At 41.5% G+C, this 15,638-nt stretch overlaps 1 protein-coding gene across 1 annotated transcript; it reads right to left on the bottom strand.

The window, feature by feature from the left end:
- Positions 1-3,413: 3,413 nt before the first annotated feature.
- s1pr1 (sphingosine-1-phosphate receptor 1) lies at positions 3,414-4,538 on the bottom strand. The gene has a single exon (XM_076079099.1). It carries the CDS (start codon positions 4,536-4,538, stop codon positions 3,414-3,416), a length of 1,125 nt encoding a protein of 374 aa, XP_075935214.1.
- Positions 4,539-15,638: the final 11,100 nt, after the last annotated feature.

The raw sequence follows: 15,638 nt of genomic DNA, 5'->3' as shown, positions 1-15,638 counted from the left end.
ACTAATGCTTAACTAACTCTTAACTAACGCTTAACAAACTCTTAACTAACTCTTAACTAACTAACGCTTAACTAACTCTTAACTAACGCTTAACTAACTATTAACTAACTCTTAACTAACTCTTAACTAACGCTTAACTAACTCTTAACTAACGCTTAACTAACTCTTAACTAACTCTTAACTAACGCTTAACTAACTCTTAACTAACTCTTAACTAATGCTTAACTAACTATTAACTAACGCTTAACTAACTCTTAACTAACTCTTAACTAATGCTTAACTAACTCTTAACTAACTCTTAACTAACGCTTAACTAACTCTTAACTAATGCTTAACTAATGCTTAACTAACCTTTTCCTGTGTACAAACTGTATCTATATATGATTTTTTGTTAAATGATTTTTTATGTTTTGATCTTGTTAAATTCTATAAATTGATACTTTGTACAGAAATAAAAACACACAAACGTCCTTTTATGAACTCACAGCAGAGACCAGAACTAGATCCATCTGATCCTCCTGAAGTCCAGATTACTTGACACAGTCTGACTCTGTCTGGTTTAAACATGAACTCTTTGTTGACTGATGGTTTCTCACTGTGACCGCAGAGAGGCAGCACAGACCTGAAGACCTGATCCTCCAAATCCAGTCTGATGGACTCTGATGGTTGCATTTTATATATAGATATATATAATTATAAATCTCTTGTCAATAAAAAACAGCATATGGATGTTTTTGTACTAGATTGTGAAGATAATATGGAACTAATATGTATTTCTGACTCACTATGTTTGCTGTTTTATTTGACTTTATCTGAAGGAGGGAACCGGTTTCAGGACTCATGTGGACTCATGTGGATCTCTTGATCCACCCACAGAAAAATCCCCAGGATGCACTGCGGTCCCTCAAACCTGACCATGTGTTTCATGTGTTTGACATGAACGAGTGGAGCCGGCCATCGAAACGCCGTCCACTTTATTTAACTTCTTCTTCCACTTCATTCATCACTTTAACTTCTTCTTCCACTTCCTTCATCACTTTAACTTCTTCTTCCACTTCATTCATCACTTTAACTTCTTCTTCCCCTTCCTTCATCACTTTAACTTCTTCTTCCACTTCCTTCATCACTTTAACTTCTTCTTCCACTTCATTCATCACTTTAACTTCTTCTTCCCCTTCCTTCATCACTTTAACTTCTTCTTCCACTTCCTTCATCACTTTAACTTCTTCCCCTTCCTTCATCACTTTAACTTATTCTTCCCCTTCCTTCATCACTTTAACTTCTTCCACTTCCTTCATCACTTTAACTTCTTCTTCCACTTCCTTCATCACTTTAACTTCTTCTTCCACTTCATTCATCACTTTAACTTCTTCTTCCCCTTCCTTCATCACTTTAACTTCTTCTTCCACTTCCTTCATCACTTTAACTTCTTCTTCCACTTCCTTCATCACTTTAACTTCTTCCACTTCATTCATCACTTTAACTTCTTCTTCCACTTCCTTCATCACTTTAACTTCTTCTTCCACTTCCTTCATCACTTTAACTTCTTCCCCTTCCTTCATCACTTTAACTTCTTCTTCCCCTTCCTTCATCACTTTAACTTCTTCCACTTCCTTCATCACTTTAACTTCTTCTTCCACTTCCTTCATCACTTTAACTTCTTCTTCCCCTTCCTTCATCACTTTAACTTCTTCCCCTTCCTTCATCACTTTAACTTCTTCCACTTCATTCATCACTTTAACTTCTTCTTCCACTTCATTCATCACTTTAACTTCTTCTTCCACTTCCTTCATCACTTTAACTTCTTCTTCCACTTCCTTCATCACTTTAACTTCTTCTTCCACTTCCTTCATCACTTTAACTTCTTCTTCCCCTTCCTTCATCACTTTAACTTCTTCTTCCACTTCCTTCATCACTTTAACTTCTTCTTCCACTTCCTTCATCACTTTAACTTCTTCTTCCACTTCCTTCATCACTTTAACTTCTTCTTCCCCTTCCTTCATCACTTTAACTTCTTCTTCCACTTCCTTCATCACTTTAACTTCTTCTTCCACTTCCTTCATCACTTTAACTTCTTCTTCCACTTCCTTCATCACTTTAACTTCTTCTTCCACTTCCTTCATCACTTTAACTTCTTCTTCCACTTCCTTCATCACTTTAACTTCTTCTTCCCCTTCCTTCATCACTTTAACTTTCTTTCATGTCTTCGTCTACCTTCTAGTTATTGAACTGTTTTATTCAAATTAAACCTTTTTATTGTGGAACGTATGAAACAGCCGCGTTTCTATTTCTGTCTTTATTAAATTCTAATGAACCAACATTGAGTTAAACAGACGGATCACGAACAGTTAACGGGTTAAGAGAACTGAGTCTGAGCTACGGAAGCCCCGTGCTACCAAAACATAAACATGATGATGAATTGACTTCATTCTGAAAACATTTTCTCAGTTCTTACTGTTCTTAGGGTCCATGTAGTTCTGAGGTGGGGGGGAGGTCTTAAAGACTTTAAAGGTCGTTCCTTACTCTGAAATCTGCAGAAGAAGTTCATGTGAAATGATCAAAAGCTCCTGAACAGCTATTAAATGGACCTGAGATTCTTGTTTTTCAGGTCGAGAATAAACCTTGAATCTAAATGTTGAGATGGATTTAACTTTAATAACTTTTCCATCATTTTGAAATATTAACAATGTTTAAATTATTTTTTTAATTATTGTTCTTCATTTAATCATTTGATAGTTTGAGCTTCCGTTCTTCTGAAACACGACTCAACTAAAATAAACATGACGTGACAAACAAAATGTTTTTTTCCTGCTTTCAAATATAAATTAATTCGACTACACTGACGTCGCTACTGACAACAACAACACAGACAGGAAGTAGAAAATACATTCTGACCAACAGTTTCTAACGTTTACAGTTGTCCCAAAAACATGAAGTTCAGGTTCTTGTCAGAGTCTCAGCTCCTCTTCCTCTTCTTCACCTGATTACATGGACGGAGCTTTATATGAATCTAGTTAATATTATTATTATTATTAATGCACTAAGACAGCTGTTGATAGTTAAATAGAAACAACTTGTTGCTGAAGGTTAAATATTAAATATTGATCACTAAATATGCAGAAACCTGATCAAAGGTTCAGATAATCTGATGTGTCGTCTCGGGACCATCGAAGAAGACTGAGGTCACATAACCAGCACCTGGAATCTTGAAGTGTTTTAAGGGAAGAAGAGACAAAGGTTCTATTTGTTCTGGTTCTGGTTCTACAAGGGTCCACTTGAACCTGGACAACCAGGATCCACAGGAGCCGATCCAGCTGATGGTCCTGTGAGCTTCTCCACATGAGGGTCACTGGTCCCAGTTGAACCAGTTTGAGAGTCTCATAAGTGCCGTGAGGTCCGTGATGGCGTCGTCTTTAGGAGGACGAGGTGACGCGTCCCGAGGTCGTCTCCCTCGGCGAATACTCCGCCTCCTCCCTGTTGGGGTGCGAGGAGTTATCCGACCTGCTGCGGCTGAACTCCGCCCCTACGATGGGCCCGCTGAACTTGGCGTTGGGCCTCAGGCAGGCGGTGCAGCACAGCAGCGTCTTGAGGAAGGCGCGGCGCATCTCGTTGCTGGTCAGCGTGTAGATGAGCGGGTTCATGGCGGAGTTCAAGACGGCGAGCGCCAAGAACCACTCGGCCTTGTAGAGGATCGGGCAGCTCAGCGTCTCGCAGGCGGCGTCCAGCAGCAGGAGGATGAAGAGCGGCGCCCAGCAGGCGATGAAGCAGCTCAGCACGATGATGACGGTCTTCAGCAGCGCCATCGACTTCTCCGAGCTCTTCGCGTTGGCGCCACCGCCGCCTCCGGCGCCGCCGCGGCCGTTGGTCGCCTTGCGGAAGACGAGATTGCGACTGCGCGCGCGGACCAGCGCGTAGATCCGAGCGTACAGCACGACGATGGCCATGAGGATGACGCTGAACACCGTGGTGCAGAACAGGATGTAGGTCTTGTGGTAGAGCGGCAGCACGGTGGAGCAGCGCGTCACATTGAAGATGCAGTTCCAGCCCATCACCGGCAGGCCGCCCAACGCCGCCGCCACCATCCACACGGCGCTGATCAGCAGGAAGACGCGGCACGTGTTGCCGTTGTTGTGCAGCTTCATCTGCAGCATGGTGAGGTGGCGCTCGATGGCGATAGCCAGCAGGCTGAAGACGGACGCCGCCAGAGCCACGAACATGCTGCCCTCCCGGATGAACCACTGCGTCGGCGTCAGCTTGTAGGTGTTGGCGCCCGACAGCAGGATGTTGGCGGTGTACACGATGCCGGCCAGCAGGTCCGACAGCGCCAGGTTCCCGATGAAGTAGTACATGGGCTTGTGGAACTTCTTGGTCCTCCAGATGGTGGTCAGGACCAGGATGTTCTCCAGGATGATGAAGCAGCACACGATGATGAAGACCACCGAGTCGGCCTTCAGGCCCGAGTCCTGCTGCGTCTTGCGGAACTTTCCGGTGTAGTTGTAGTGTTTGGCGATCAGGTCGGAGTAGTCGGGCTCAGCCATGGCCTTCAGGGACAGAGGGGGGCCAGCAGGGTCCAGAAGGGTCCAGTAGGAAGTCTGCAGGGTCCAGCAGGAGGTCTGCAGGAGGTCTGCAGGGTCCAGCAGGGGGCGCTGGGTCCTCACACTCCTTTACAGTCCTTCATGTCAGGCAGAGACCCTGAAGGGGAGCAGACCAGGTCCTGCTGCTGCTGGGGGACATGGTCCTGCAGAGAGACGGATTCAGATTGTTAGAGAATGAAAAGAAAACTGCTGAAGCTTCGTCAACGTGATCCAATAAAAATAAATCAATATAAATAAATGTAAACAATAAACTGTTCAATGGATCAACGTGTTTCTACAGAAAATGTGTTTGTGTCTTTATGAGGACAAAGTTCAGAGAAACTAGAAGTCATCAAATCAAACCTGATCTCTGATCAGCTGTTAGACAACAAACAAATAAACAAACAAATACACAAACAGACAAATAAGCAAATAAAGACATTTAAAACTTTCTTTCATTTAGAAACGTTCAAGTTTCCTTAAGAGAAGTAAATTAAAGAGCTCATTTTAAATCTTCACACATAAACATAAACTAATCGATTATTTCTGTGAACTTTGTTCACTTTAATCCATTATTTATTACTTCATTCACATTGAAATATTCTTAAAAAATTCGATCATTCCGGTTTTTTTCGACAGCAAAAAGGAGTAAAAGACGAGACTTCATCTCCTTCGTATTATTATTATTACTGTTATTATTAATATAGATATAATCACGTCTTTCGTTGTTTTTCTCTCCGGTAATCCCGCCGCCGTTAAACTGATCGCGGCTCGTTCCGCGGATTTAAACTCAAATTGAATTTGATTGAAACATTAAAACAAATCTTCAGATTTTCTTTGAGGCTTCAGATGAATTTTAACGGGAAAAGAATAAACATGTTGTAATGAAGATGAAAGAGTTTTACCTTCAGAGTCCAGAGAAGAGTCCGACAGACAGACAGCAGCGGAGCCTCTGAGGAGGAAGAGGAGGAGGGGAGGGGGGGGGGGGGGGGGGGCTGCCCTCCTCCCCCCCTCCTCTTCCTCTCGTTATTGTGTTTCTTTTATCTTCATGATCAGTTCAATAATGTTCAAAACGAAACACAGACAGTTTATTCTAATATTCAGAGATCTATAATCAAACCTCATTCTGATCATTTTTATTGATTTTCTTCAAAATACTGAAAACCTCTCAGAACAAATAACTAAATAAAGAATAAATAAAAACAGAATATATAAACACAAATGTTCATGCCTTACAAACAAATCAATATTAATAATAAACATGCAGTAAAACAAAGAAAATGTCCAAAAAAAAAATATTATCATTTTTCTGTTGGTTATTTTTATAAATATTATTAAATATAATTATTTTCACTACTTTTGTTTCCTGTGTGGGAAACAACTAGCTGCCCCCCCTCCCCACTCACCTCTGACCCCTGACCTCCATCATCCCTGTGAGGTCAGCAGGGGGCGGAGTCAGGAGGTTTGTGATGTCACAATGTACCGCAGCAGAAGAATACTGATGGTTTTCAAAATAAAGGTATTTTCAGAACAAAAGTGGTTTAATTTCTGTGAATTTCAGATGCCGATAAAAACAATGACTTTTGCTCTTATTGCTGGTTGGTTGGTCGGTTGGTTGGTTGATTGGTAGGTTGGTTGATTGGTAGGTTGGTTGATTGGTTGGTTGGTTGGTAGGTTGGTTGGTTGTTGGTTGGTTGGTCGGTAGGTTGGTTGATTGGTTGGTTGGTCGGTAGGTTGGTTGGTTGATTGGTAGGTTGGTTGATTGGTAGGTTGGTTGATTGGTTGGTTGGTTGGTAGGTTGGTTGGTCGGTTGGTCGGTAGGTTGGTTGGTCGGTAGGTTGGTTGATTGGTCGGTAGGTTGGTTGGTAGGTTGGTAGGTTGGTTGGTAGGTTGGTTGGTTAGGGTTAGTTGGTTGGCTGGTTGATTGGTAGGTTGGTTAGTAGGTTGGTAGGTTGGTTGATTGGTAGGTTGGTTGGTTGGTTGGTTGGTTGGTCGGTTGGTAGGTTGGTGGATTGGTTGGTAGGTTGGTTGGTTGATTGGTTGGTTGTTTGGTAGGTTGGTTCTTTTTTTGGTTGGTTGATTGGTTGGGTGGATAGTTGCTTGTTGGGTGGTAGGTTGGTTAACAGATTAACATTCTACTTTTATTCCACTATTGTGCTCGTATCATTTTAGTACATTCCCAGTATGACAATATTTCCCCATTATATTTAATGTATATCCAGTTCTCCATATATTCCCAGTATGACCATAGTGTATTTTCATCGTATTCCCAATTTGGCCCTGATACATTCCCATTATACCGTCAGCATTATTCCACAATGATTCCATTATAATATCATTAACACATTACCGATATATTTCCAGTAAGATTCCACTCTCATTCCACTATGGTGCCAGTATAACTCTGATACATTCCCAGTATGATCCCAGTAGTATATTGTTTCTATGTTAACTGGGAATATATAAGGAAACATGTTTAAAGACGGGAGGTGGACACTGAAACCTTACTGGGAACATACTGGTTGTTGGTCACATGACCAGTTTCCAGTTTGGCGCTGAAAGTCTGATAATGGAGCTGAGATGAGGTGGGGGGGGGGGGGGGTCTGAGAAGGCAAACAAAGACCTCTTTCCTCTGCTGACTGTATTCAGACTCTGCATAGCTGAGCGTCACCATGACGACGGCTGGAGGGAACCAGAGGAACCGAGCAGCAGAACAACTCGGACCCACAAACACACACTTTAACTTCTGTTAGACCCTGTTAGGCTCTGTTAGACTCTGTTAGACCTTGTCGGCCCTAACTATAAAACTGAACCAGCCCTAACTATAAACCTGAACCAGCCCTAACTATAAACCTGAGCCAGCCCTAACTAAAAGCCTGAGCCAGGCCTAACTAGAAACATGAGCCAGGCCTAACTAGAAACCTGAGCCAGGCCTAACTAGAAACCTGAACCAACCCTAACTAGAAACCTGAACCAGCCCTAACTATAAACCTGAGCCAGGCCTAACTAGAAGCCTGAGCCAGGCCTAACTATAAACATGAGCCAGGCCTAACTAGAAACCTGAACCAGCCCTAACTAGAAACCTGAACCAGCCCTAACTAGAAACCCGAGCCAGCCCTAACTAGAAACCTGAGCCAGGCCTAACTAGAAACCTGAGCCAGGCCTAACTATAAACCTGAACCAGCCCTAACTAGAAACCTGAGCCAGGCCTAACTATAAACCTGAACCAGCCCTAACTAGAAACCTGAGCCAGCCCTAACTAGAAACCTGAGCCAGGCCTAACTAGAAGCCTGAGCCAGGCCTAACTAGAAACCTGAGCCAGCCCTAACTAGAAACCTGAGCCAGCCCTAACTAGAAACCTGAGCCAGGCCTAACTTTGATATTAAGATTTGATGGTGCTCTCTAGTAGGGTAATATGGTACTATAAGCTCCTTAAGATATGATGGTGCTCTCTACTAGGATAATATGGTTCTATAAGCTCTTTAAGATATGATGGTGCTCTCTAGTAGGGTAATATGGTACTATAAGCTCCTTAAGATATTGTGACGACCCTCTCTGCCTGTTCGTTTGGCTGCCTTCCTTGCAGGTGTGGAGGTGGGTGTGGCAGAGGGTCGTCAGGCAGAGTGGAAGCACCTGAGGCCATTTGCAACACTGGCCCTGTGTGCCAGAGCACTCAGTACAAAAACCCTCTGGATTCGCAGTTAGTCGCTCGCTCCTTCCTGAGACACCCATTTTGGTTTCTGTTGCGGTTATGGTTTGTTTCATTGAATGCGTCTCCCTTTTTTGTCATGGCCGTTCGGCCTGGTTTGTGACTATATGATGGTGATCTCTACTAGGATAATATGGTACTATAAGCTCCTTATGATATGATGGTGCTGTCTAGTAGGATAATATGGTTCTATAAGCTCTTTAAGATATGATGGTGCTCTCTAGTAGGGTAATATGATACTATAAGCTCTTTAAGGTATGATGGTGCTCTCTAGTAGGATACTATGGTACTATAAGCTCATTAAGATATGATGGTGCTCTCTAGTAGGGTAATATGATACTATAAGCTCTTTAAGATATGATGGTGCTCTCTAGTAGGGTACTATAAGCTCATTAAGATATGATGGTGCTCTCTAGTAGGGTAATATAGTACTATAAGCTCTTTAAGATATGATGGTGCTCTCTAGTAGGGTAATATAGTACTATAAGCTCCTTAAGATATGATGGTGCTCTCTAGTAGGATAATATGGTACTATAAGCTCTTTAAGATATGATGGTGCTCTCTAGTAGGGTAATATGGTACTATAAGCTCTTTAAGACATGATAGTTTCTGACCAATCAGGGCTTTGTAGGTGAGCAGAAGGATTTTAAATTATATTCTAGATTTTACAGGGAGCCAGTGCAGAGAAGCTAATACAGCAGTAATATGATCTCTTTTCTTAGTTCTTGTTAGTACACGAGCTGCAGCATTCTGAATCAGCTGGAGAGATTTAAGAGACTTCTGGGAGCAGCCTGATAATAAGGAATCACAGTAATCTAGTCTAGAGGTAATAAATGCATGAACTCATGTTTCTGCATCTCTTTGAGACAGGATGTATGATTTATTAAATGTTACGAAAGTGAAAAAAGGTTTTATCTGAGTTAAAAGATAAATCTTGATCAAAGATAACTCAGAGATTCTTTACGGTGCTGCTGGATACCAGAGAAACTATATCATTAGATAATTGGTTTCTAGTAGAATAACTTCACTTTAGTCTGAGTTTAACATCAGGAAGTTGCAGCTCATCCAGGTTGTTATGTCCTTAAGGCTGCTTGAAGTTTAGCGAGCTGGTTGGTTTCATCTTGATCGATAGATATAATTGAGTATCATCTGCATAACAATACATCGTCCTAACACATTATAGTATGTCTCTGAAGACTTTACGTTCAGATGGTCATATAGCTCCACCACTTCCCTCCACGACAACAAGAACCAGAACCCTGAGGGGCTCAGTGAGGTAATCTGCTGACACAGCCGGAAATAAAAGATTAAAAGTCAGTTTTGTCTCTCAGTGGTTTACCTGTCAGAATATTATTTTATTACACACTTCAAACTCATTGATGCTAGTATGTATGTTAGCATGTTAGCATGTTAGCACGGGTAGCACTGGAGACGCTGTGTTGGTTTAACTTAACCTTGAACACAAGCTTTCTCTGACATGAACCCGGTCGTTCTTGTTTCCTCATAACAATAAACTCTCTAGTCATATTCTAAATAAAGTTCACATCAGATCAAAGTGTTATTACAGTGTGTTATTAGTGCTTCTACTTTAGTAAAGGATCTGAATACTTGCTGCACCGTACAGTGTGGACACATAAGAGAGGAGGCCCAGCCTGGATGTCCGACTGCAGGGGTGTAGAGAGGGGTACAGGGGGAGGATGGGGGAGTAATGGGGGTGTGAGGCCTCTTAGCATTCAGCAGAGTGCTCATTAGAAATGCAAAGCTGCAGTGTTGGAGCTGCTGGCCTGAATGAGTCGCCTTTGTCCTGTAATTGGAGATGTTTCTGTGGGAGCCACAAAGAAACCAGGGCCTCCTCACCACCATCACCTTCCCTCCTCTCTCACTCACCCTGGTCTCCCTCCTCACTCTGTTGTGTATAAAAATTCAGTTTCCAGGAAATTATCCAATTAAAGCCTCAAAGTGGAGAAACAACAGAACATCACAGAATCAGCTGTCTGAATCAACCTGGTGTTTACCTGCAGTGATGAACACCTGTTTATCATCAGATGACATCATCATCAGATGACATCATCATCAAATGACATCATCATCATCATCATCATCATTGTGATAATACTTCTATGTTCCCTCACGATACTTCTATGTTCCCTCACGATACTTCTATGTTCCCTCACAATACTTCTATGTTCCCTCACAATACTTCTATGTTCCCTCACAATACTTTTATGTTCCCTCACAATACTTCTATGTTCCCTCACAATACTTCTATGTTCCCTCACAATACTTTTATGTTCCGTCACAATACATCTATGTTCCCTCACAACACTTCTATGTTCCCTCACAATACTTCTATCTTCCCTCACAATACTTTTATGTTCCCCCACAATACTTCTATGTTCCGTCACAATACTTCTATCTTCCCTCACAATACTTTTATGTTCCCTCACAACACTTCTATGTTCCCTCACAAGACTTTTACATTCCGTCACAATACATCTGTTCCCTCACAACACTTCGATGTTCCCTCACACTTCTATGTTCCCTCACAATACTTCTATGTTCCCTCACAATACTTCTATGTTCCCTGACAATACTTCTATGTTCCCTCACAACACTTCTATGTTCCCTCACAATACTTCTATGTACCCTCACAATACTTTTACGTTCCCTCACAGTACTTCTATGTTCCCTCACAATACTTCTATGTTCCCTGACAATACTTCTATGTTCCCTCACAATACTTTTCCTGAATCTGACAGTAACATCTGTCTCTGTGCTCTACGTTCTCTTCCTGTCTCACTTCTGTCTGATGAAGAATCCTCACCATGAGTTATGAACACACTACATCCTCTGAAGTGTGACTTCTTCTCATTAACGGTCCTGCAGTGTGCTCTGATGAAACATGACATTACAGTAAATCTGTATGTGTCAGAGCCTCAGTAATCATCACAGCCACAGTGATAACCAGAGTCATAATTATGTCCACGTCAACGCCCAGAGAGATAAAACCAACATCCTGTCACATGATCACAACTAACGGCTCTGAGCTCTCGGCCTCTAGTGAAGCTGAAGAAGAGAAAATAATAAAAGTCAAGGAACATAAATAAAGAAAAAAGTATTAAACTGTAACTTTTATAATATGTACAATATGTTTAAAAATGACATGACGACATGAGAAAAAGTGTTGGTAACGTTTATTTAGTTACTTCAAATATTCACAAACAAGTACTTTGCTGACTTTAATTTGAACGTATGAAAGGTGCAACACAAATAATGTTTATTATTATTACTATGTGATTATGTAAAACCTTGAATTTAAATAAACTCCCTCCTCTTATTATTTTAACTACTTTATCTACTTTATCTGTCGGCAGGTTGTGAACACGTTCTCTGTTGTTACTGACATCATCTGTCAGCTGATCAGAGGTCAGATTAAACACTTTTAATCCTGTTTCTGTCTCACGAGTCATGTGACCACCTCACACACCTGAACACACTTGAAAGGTCTGAGCTGATTTCATCTTTATTTGTGATTCTTTATGTTTACAGAAAACATAAAGTCTCACATCCTGTCTGAGCTGTCTGCGTAGACTTTTCAAAATAAAAGTCATGGGTCAAGGTGTCACATGACTCTCTTTCTGTCGGTTGAGGTGGCACTTTCAACACCTCATATCCTGAGGAGTCCAGGTCCACTTCAGGCTTCTCTGCCCAGTTGTCCTGGTTCATGAGGTGAACCTCAGGATCAGGGCTGATCCAGATCCTTTGAAACCAGCATTTACTGTCTCCTGGTTCAGAATCCAGACCAGGACGTGGAGCTGAAGAGAAACAGTTAACAGTTAACGGCTCCAGTCATCTCTGGATGACTGGAGCCGAACAAGAACCACAGCAACAAAAGACCACAACCCCCCCCCCCCCCCCTATCCTCCTCCACATCCCCCAAAAAGGAGAGAGCCCATTATGTAACCCACCAGCCATCCCATTAACTGGTTCCCAGTTAAAGGAGTGAAGGAGGACTGGGGGGGGGGGGGGGTCACGTGGTCTAACAGGCTTGTTTACCACAACAAGGGGCGAACGAGGGAGAAACACTGTGAAGAGAGAGAGAGAGACAGAGAGAGAGAGCGAGAGAGACAATGAGAGAGAGAGAGAGAGAGAGAGAGAGAGAGAGAGACAGAGACAGAGACAGACAGAGAGACAGTGAGAGACAGAGAGACAGAGAGACAGTGAGAGAGAGAGCGACAGAGACAGAGAGAGAGGGAGACAGACAGAGAGAGACAGTGAGAGACAGAGACAGACAGACAGAGAGACAGAGAGACAGAGAGAGACAGACAGTGAGAGACAGAGAGAGACAGACAGTGAGAGACAGAGAGAGAGAGACAGTGAGAGACAGAGAGACAGAGACAGAGAGAGACAGACAGTGAGAGACAGAGAGGGTTTTTCCCACCGACTCATTCACAACTCTTTCACACGGCGTCACCATGGAAACAAGCAGAGTGAGGGTCCACATCATCAGGACTTGACCGGACCAGGTCCACAAGAGGTCCCCAAGAGGTCCTGCAGAAAAACACCAAACCGATGATTATCAACAGTATTAATAACCAGTTCATTAATTCATTAAGAGCATTTAGAACCATAAAGATGTGATCAGAGAACATTCATACGTGTACTATTAGAACCATAAAGATGTGATCAGAGAACATTCATACGTGTTCTATTAGAACCATAAAGATGTGATCAGAGAACATTCATACGTGTTCTATTAGAACCATAATGATGTGATCAGAGAACATTCATACGTGTTCTATTAGAACCATAACGATGTGATCAGAGAACATTCATACGTGTTCTATTAGAACCATAACGATGTGATCAGAGAACATTGATACGTGTTCTATTAGAACCATAACGATGTGATCAGAGAACATTCATACGTGTTCTATTAGAACCATAAAGATGTGATCAGAGAACAGTCATACGTATTCTATTAGAACCATAAAGATGTGATCAGAGAACATTCATACGTGTTCTATTAGAACCATAAAGATGTGATCAGAGAACAGTCATACGTGTTCTATTAGAACCATAAAGATGTGATCAGAGAACAGTCATACGTGTTCTATTAGAACCATAAAGATGTGATCAGAGAACATTCATACGTGTTCTATTAGAACCATAAAGATGTGATCAGAGAACATTCATACGTGTTCTATTAGAACCATAATGATGTGATCAGAGAACATTCATACGTGTTCTATTAGAACCATAACGATGTGATCAGAGAACATTGATACGTGTTCTATTAGAACCATAACGATGTGATCAGAGAACATTGATACGTGTTCTATTAGAACCATAACGATGTGATCAGAGAACATTCATACGTGTTCTATTAGAACCATAAAGATGTGATCAGAGAACATTCATACGTGTTCTATTAGAACCATAAAGATGTGATCAGAGAACAGTCATACGTGTTCTATTAGAACCATAAAGATGTGATCAGAGAACAGTCATACGTGTTCTATTAGAACCATAAAGATGTGATCAGAGAACATTCATACGTGTTCTATTAGAACCATAAAGATGTGATCAGAGAACATTCATACGTGTTCTATTAGAACCATAAAGATGTGATCAGAGAACATTGATACGTGTTCTATTAGAACCATAACGATGTGATCAGAGAACATTCATACGTGTTCTATTAGAACCATAAAGATGTGATCAGAGAACAGTCATACGTATTCTATTAGAACCATAAAGATGTGATCAGAGAACATTCATACGTGTTCTATTAGAACCATAAAGATGTGATCAGAGAACAGTCGTACGTGTTCTATTAGAACCATAAAGATGTGATCAGAGAACATTCATACGTGTTCTATTAGAACCATAAAGATGTGATCAGAGAACAGTCATACGTGTTCTATTAGAACCATAAAGATGTGATCAGAGAACATTCATACGTGTTCTATTAGAACCAGTGGCGGCTGGTCAATAGAGGGCCATGGGGCCTGGCCCCACCTTGAGCCACACAAAAAATAATAATTATAATAATCATAAATTATACAAATTGTCAATATTTGTGTTTTTGAACTATGGAATGTACCCAGTAATATGTGTAAAATATGATATCTGCGCAAAATATATGCTTTTCCTGCCTGTGTGCTCGTCTGCTCGTGCTCTCTGCCTGTGTGCACGACACGTCTCAGGGTACATCCCAAGTCTCTTAATTCTCATTTCCTCACTCCTCGCTTGAACCGGAAGTTGTTCTGCACCGCCATATTGACGGCCGTCCCAAAGCTCTTATTTAGCTCTGAGGAGAGAGGATCGAGGAGAGAGGAGGGATCTCCGAGGACCCACGAGAACAGACTTCCAGGAAGTCTTTTAACGGCCGACACGCCCCCTCATTGTTCATCAGTCATGTGATTGGACGCTGCAGCCGATCGGACTGATGAGATTTTGTTCAACATGTAAACAGTGAAGACGGATCACAGATTAAACTCTAGTTTATATTTGATTCGTTTTCTGATTCAACATCTGGTTTAAATAAATGTTCATTGTAGTCTGAACAACAAAAGGACCACAAACAACTTTCTACATTTATTAGAAAGATTTGTGTTTTCATGATCTGAACTTTTATTATGGAAACAATTAAAGTCAGAGGGAACTGGAGAGACGAAACATTTATTTATATATATATATATATATATATATATATATATATATATATATATATAGAGAGAGAGAGAGAGAGACGAAACACTTTTTACATCATTTATCATCATTTCATTCCTGATTGTCGGGTTTGATGAGTTTTATCATTTAAGAGAAACCATAATCATATTCTGGGTTATTTAATATCGACGTCACAATCTGAATTTCAAAACGTACAGACGCAAATAATTCATAAATAAGACGATCGCATTCCGCCGGTAGAAATGGATCCTGCGCTTATAAACAGAACACAGGACACAGTTTGTTAACAGACTACAGAGAGAAACACCTCTACAGTGGTGATTACTGTGTCTTTATGAGTTATTAGTATTATTAGTTACTGTTATTAAGTACAGTGATCATGGGAACAGACACAAACTTATCTAAAGTCTCTCCAGCTGTTAAAGCCGACTGACAGCTGATCAGCTGTGATCATCTGATCCTCCGTCATCAGAAACAGACGTCGCTTCACGTGACGCAACTGAGGAAAGGACGTCTCATGTCTCCTAACACATATTTCCTCGTTCCTCTCTCCTCGCATGGTTTCCTCCATGCATCCCTGGTGGGAGGGACTAGGACGCAAGGAAAGGACCTAAGTGAGGGAAACGGGGATGCATCATACTGGGATGTTTGCTGACATT

The sequence above is a fragment of the Anarhichas minor genome, unplaced genomic scaffold, assembly GCF_050575085.1.
Source record: "Anarhichas minor isolate MPS153535 unplaced genomic scaffold, ASM5057508v1 ptg000070l, whole genome shotgun sequence".
NCBI classification, from domain to species: Eukaryota; Metazoa; Chordata; class Actinopteri; order Perciformes; family Anarhichadidae; genus Anarhichas; species Anarhichas minor.
The sequence above is the reverse complement of the archived record's forward strand: the minus strand, read 5'-3'. Positions and strand labels throughout refer to the sequence as shown.

Coding starts and splice junctions, on each gene's coding strand:
- s1pr1 (XM_076079099.1), bottom strand. CDS start 4,538: ATGGCTGAGCCCGACTACTCCGACCTGATCGCCAAACACTACAACTAC.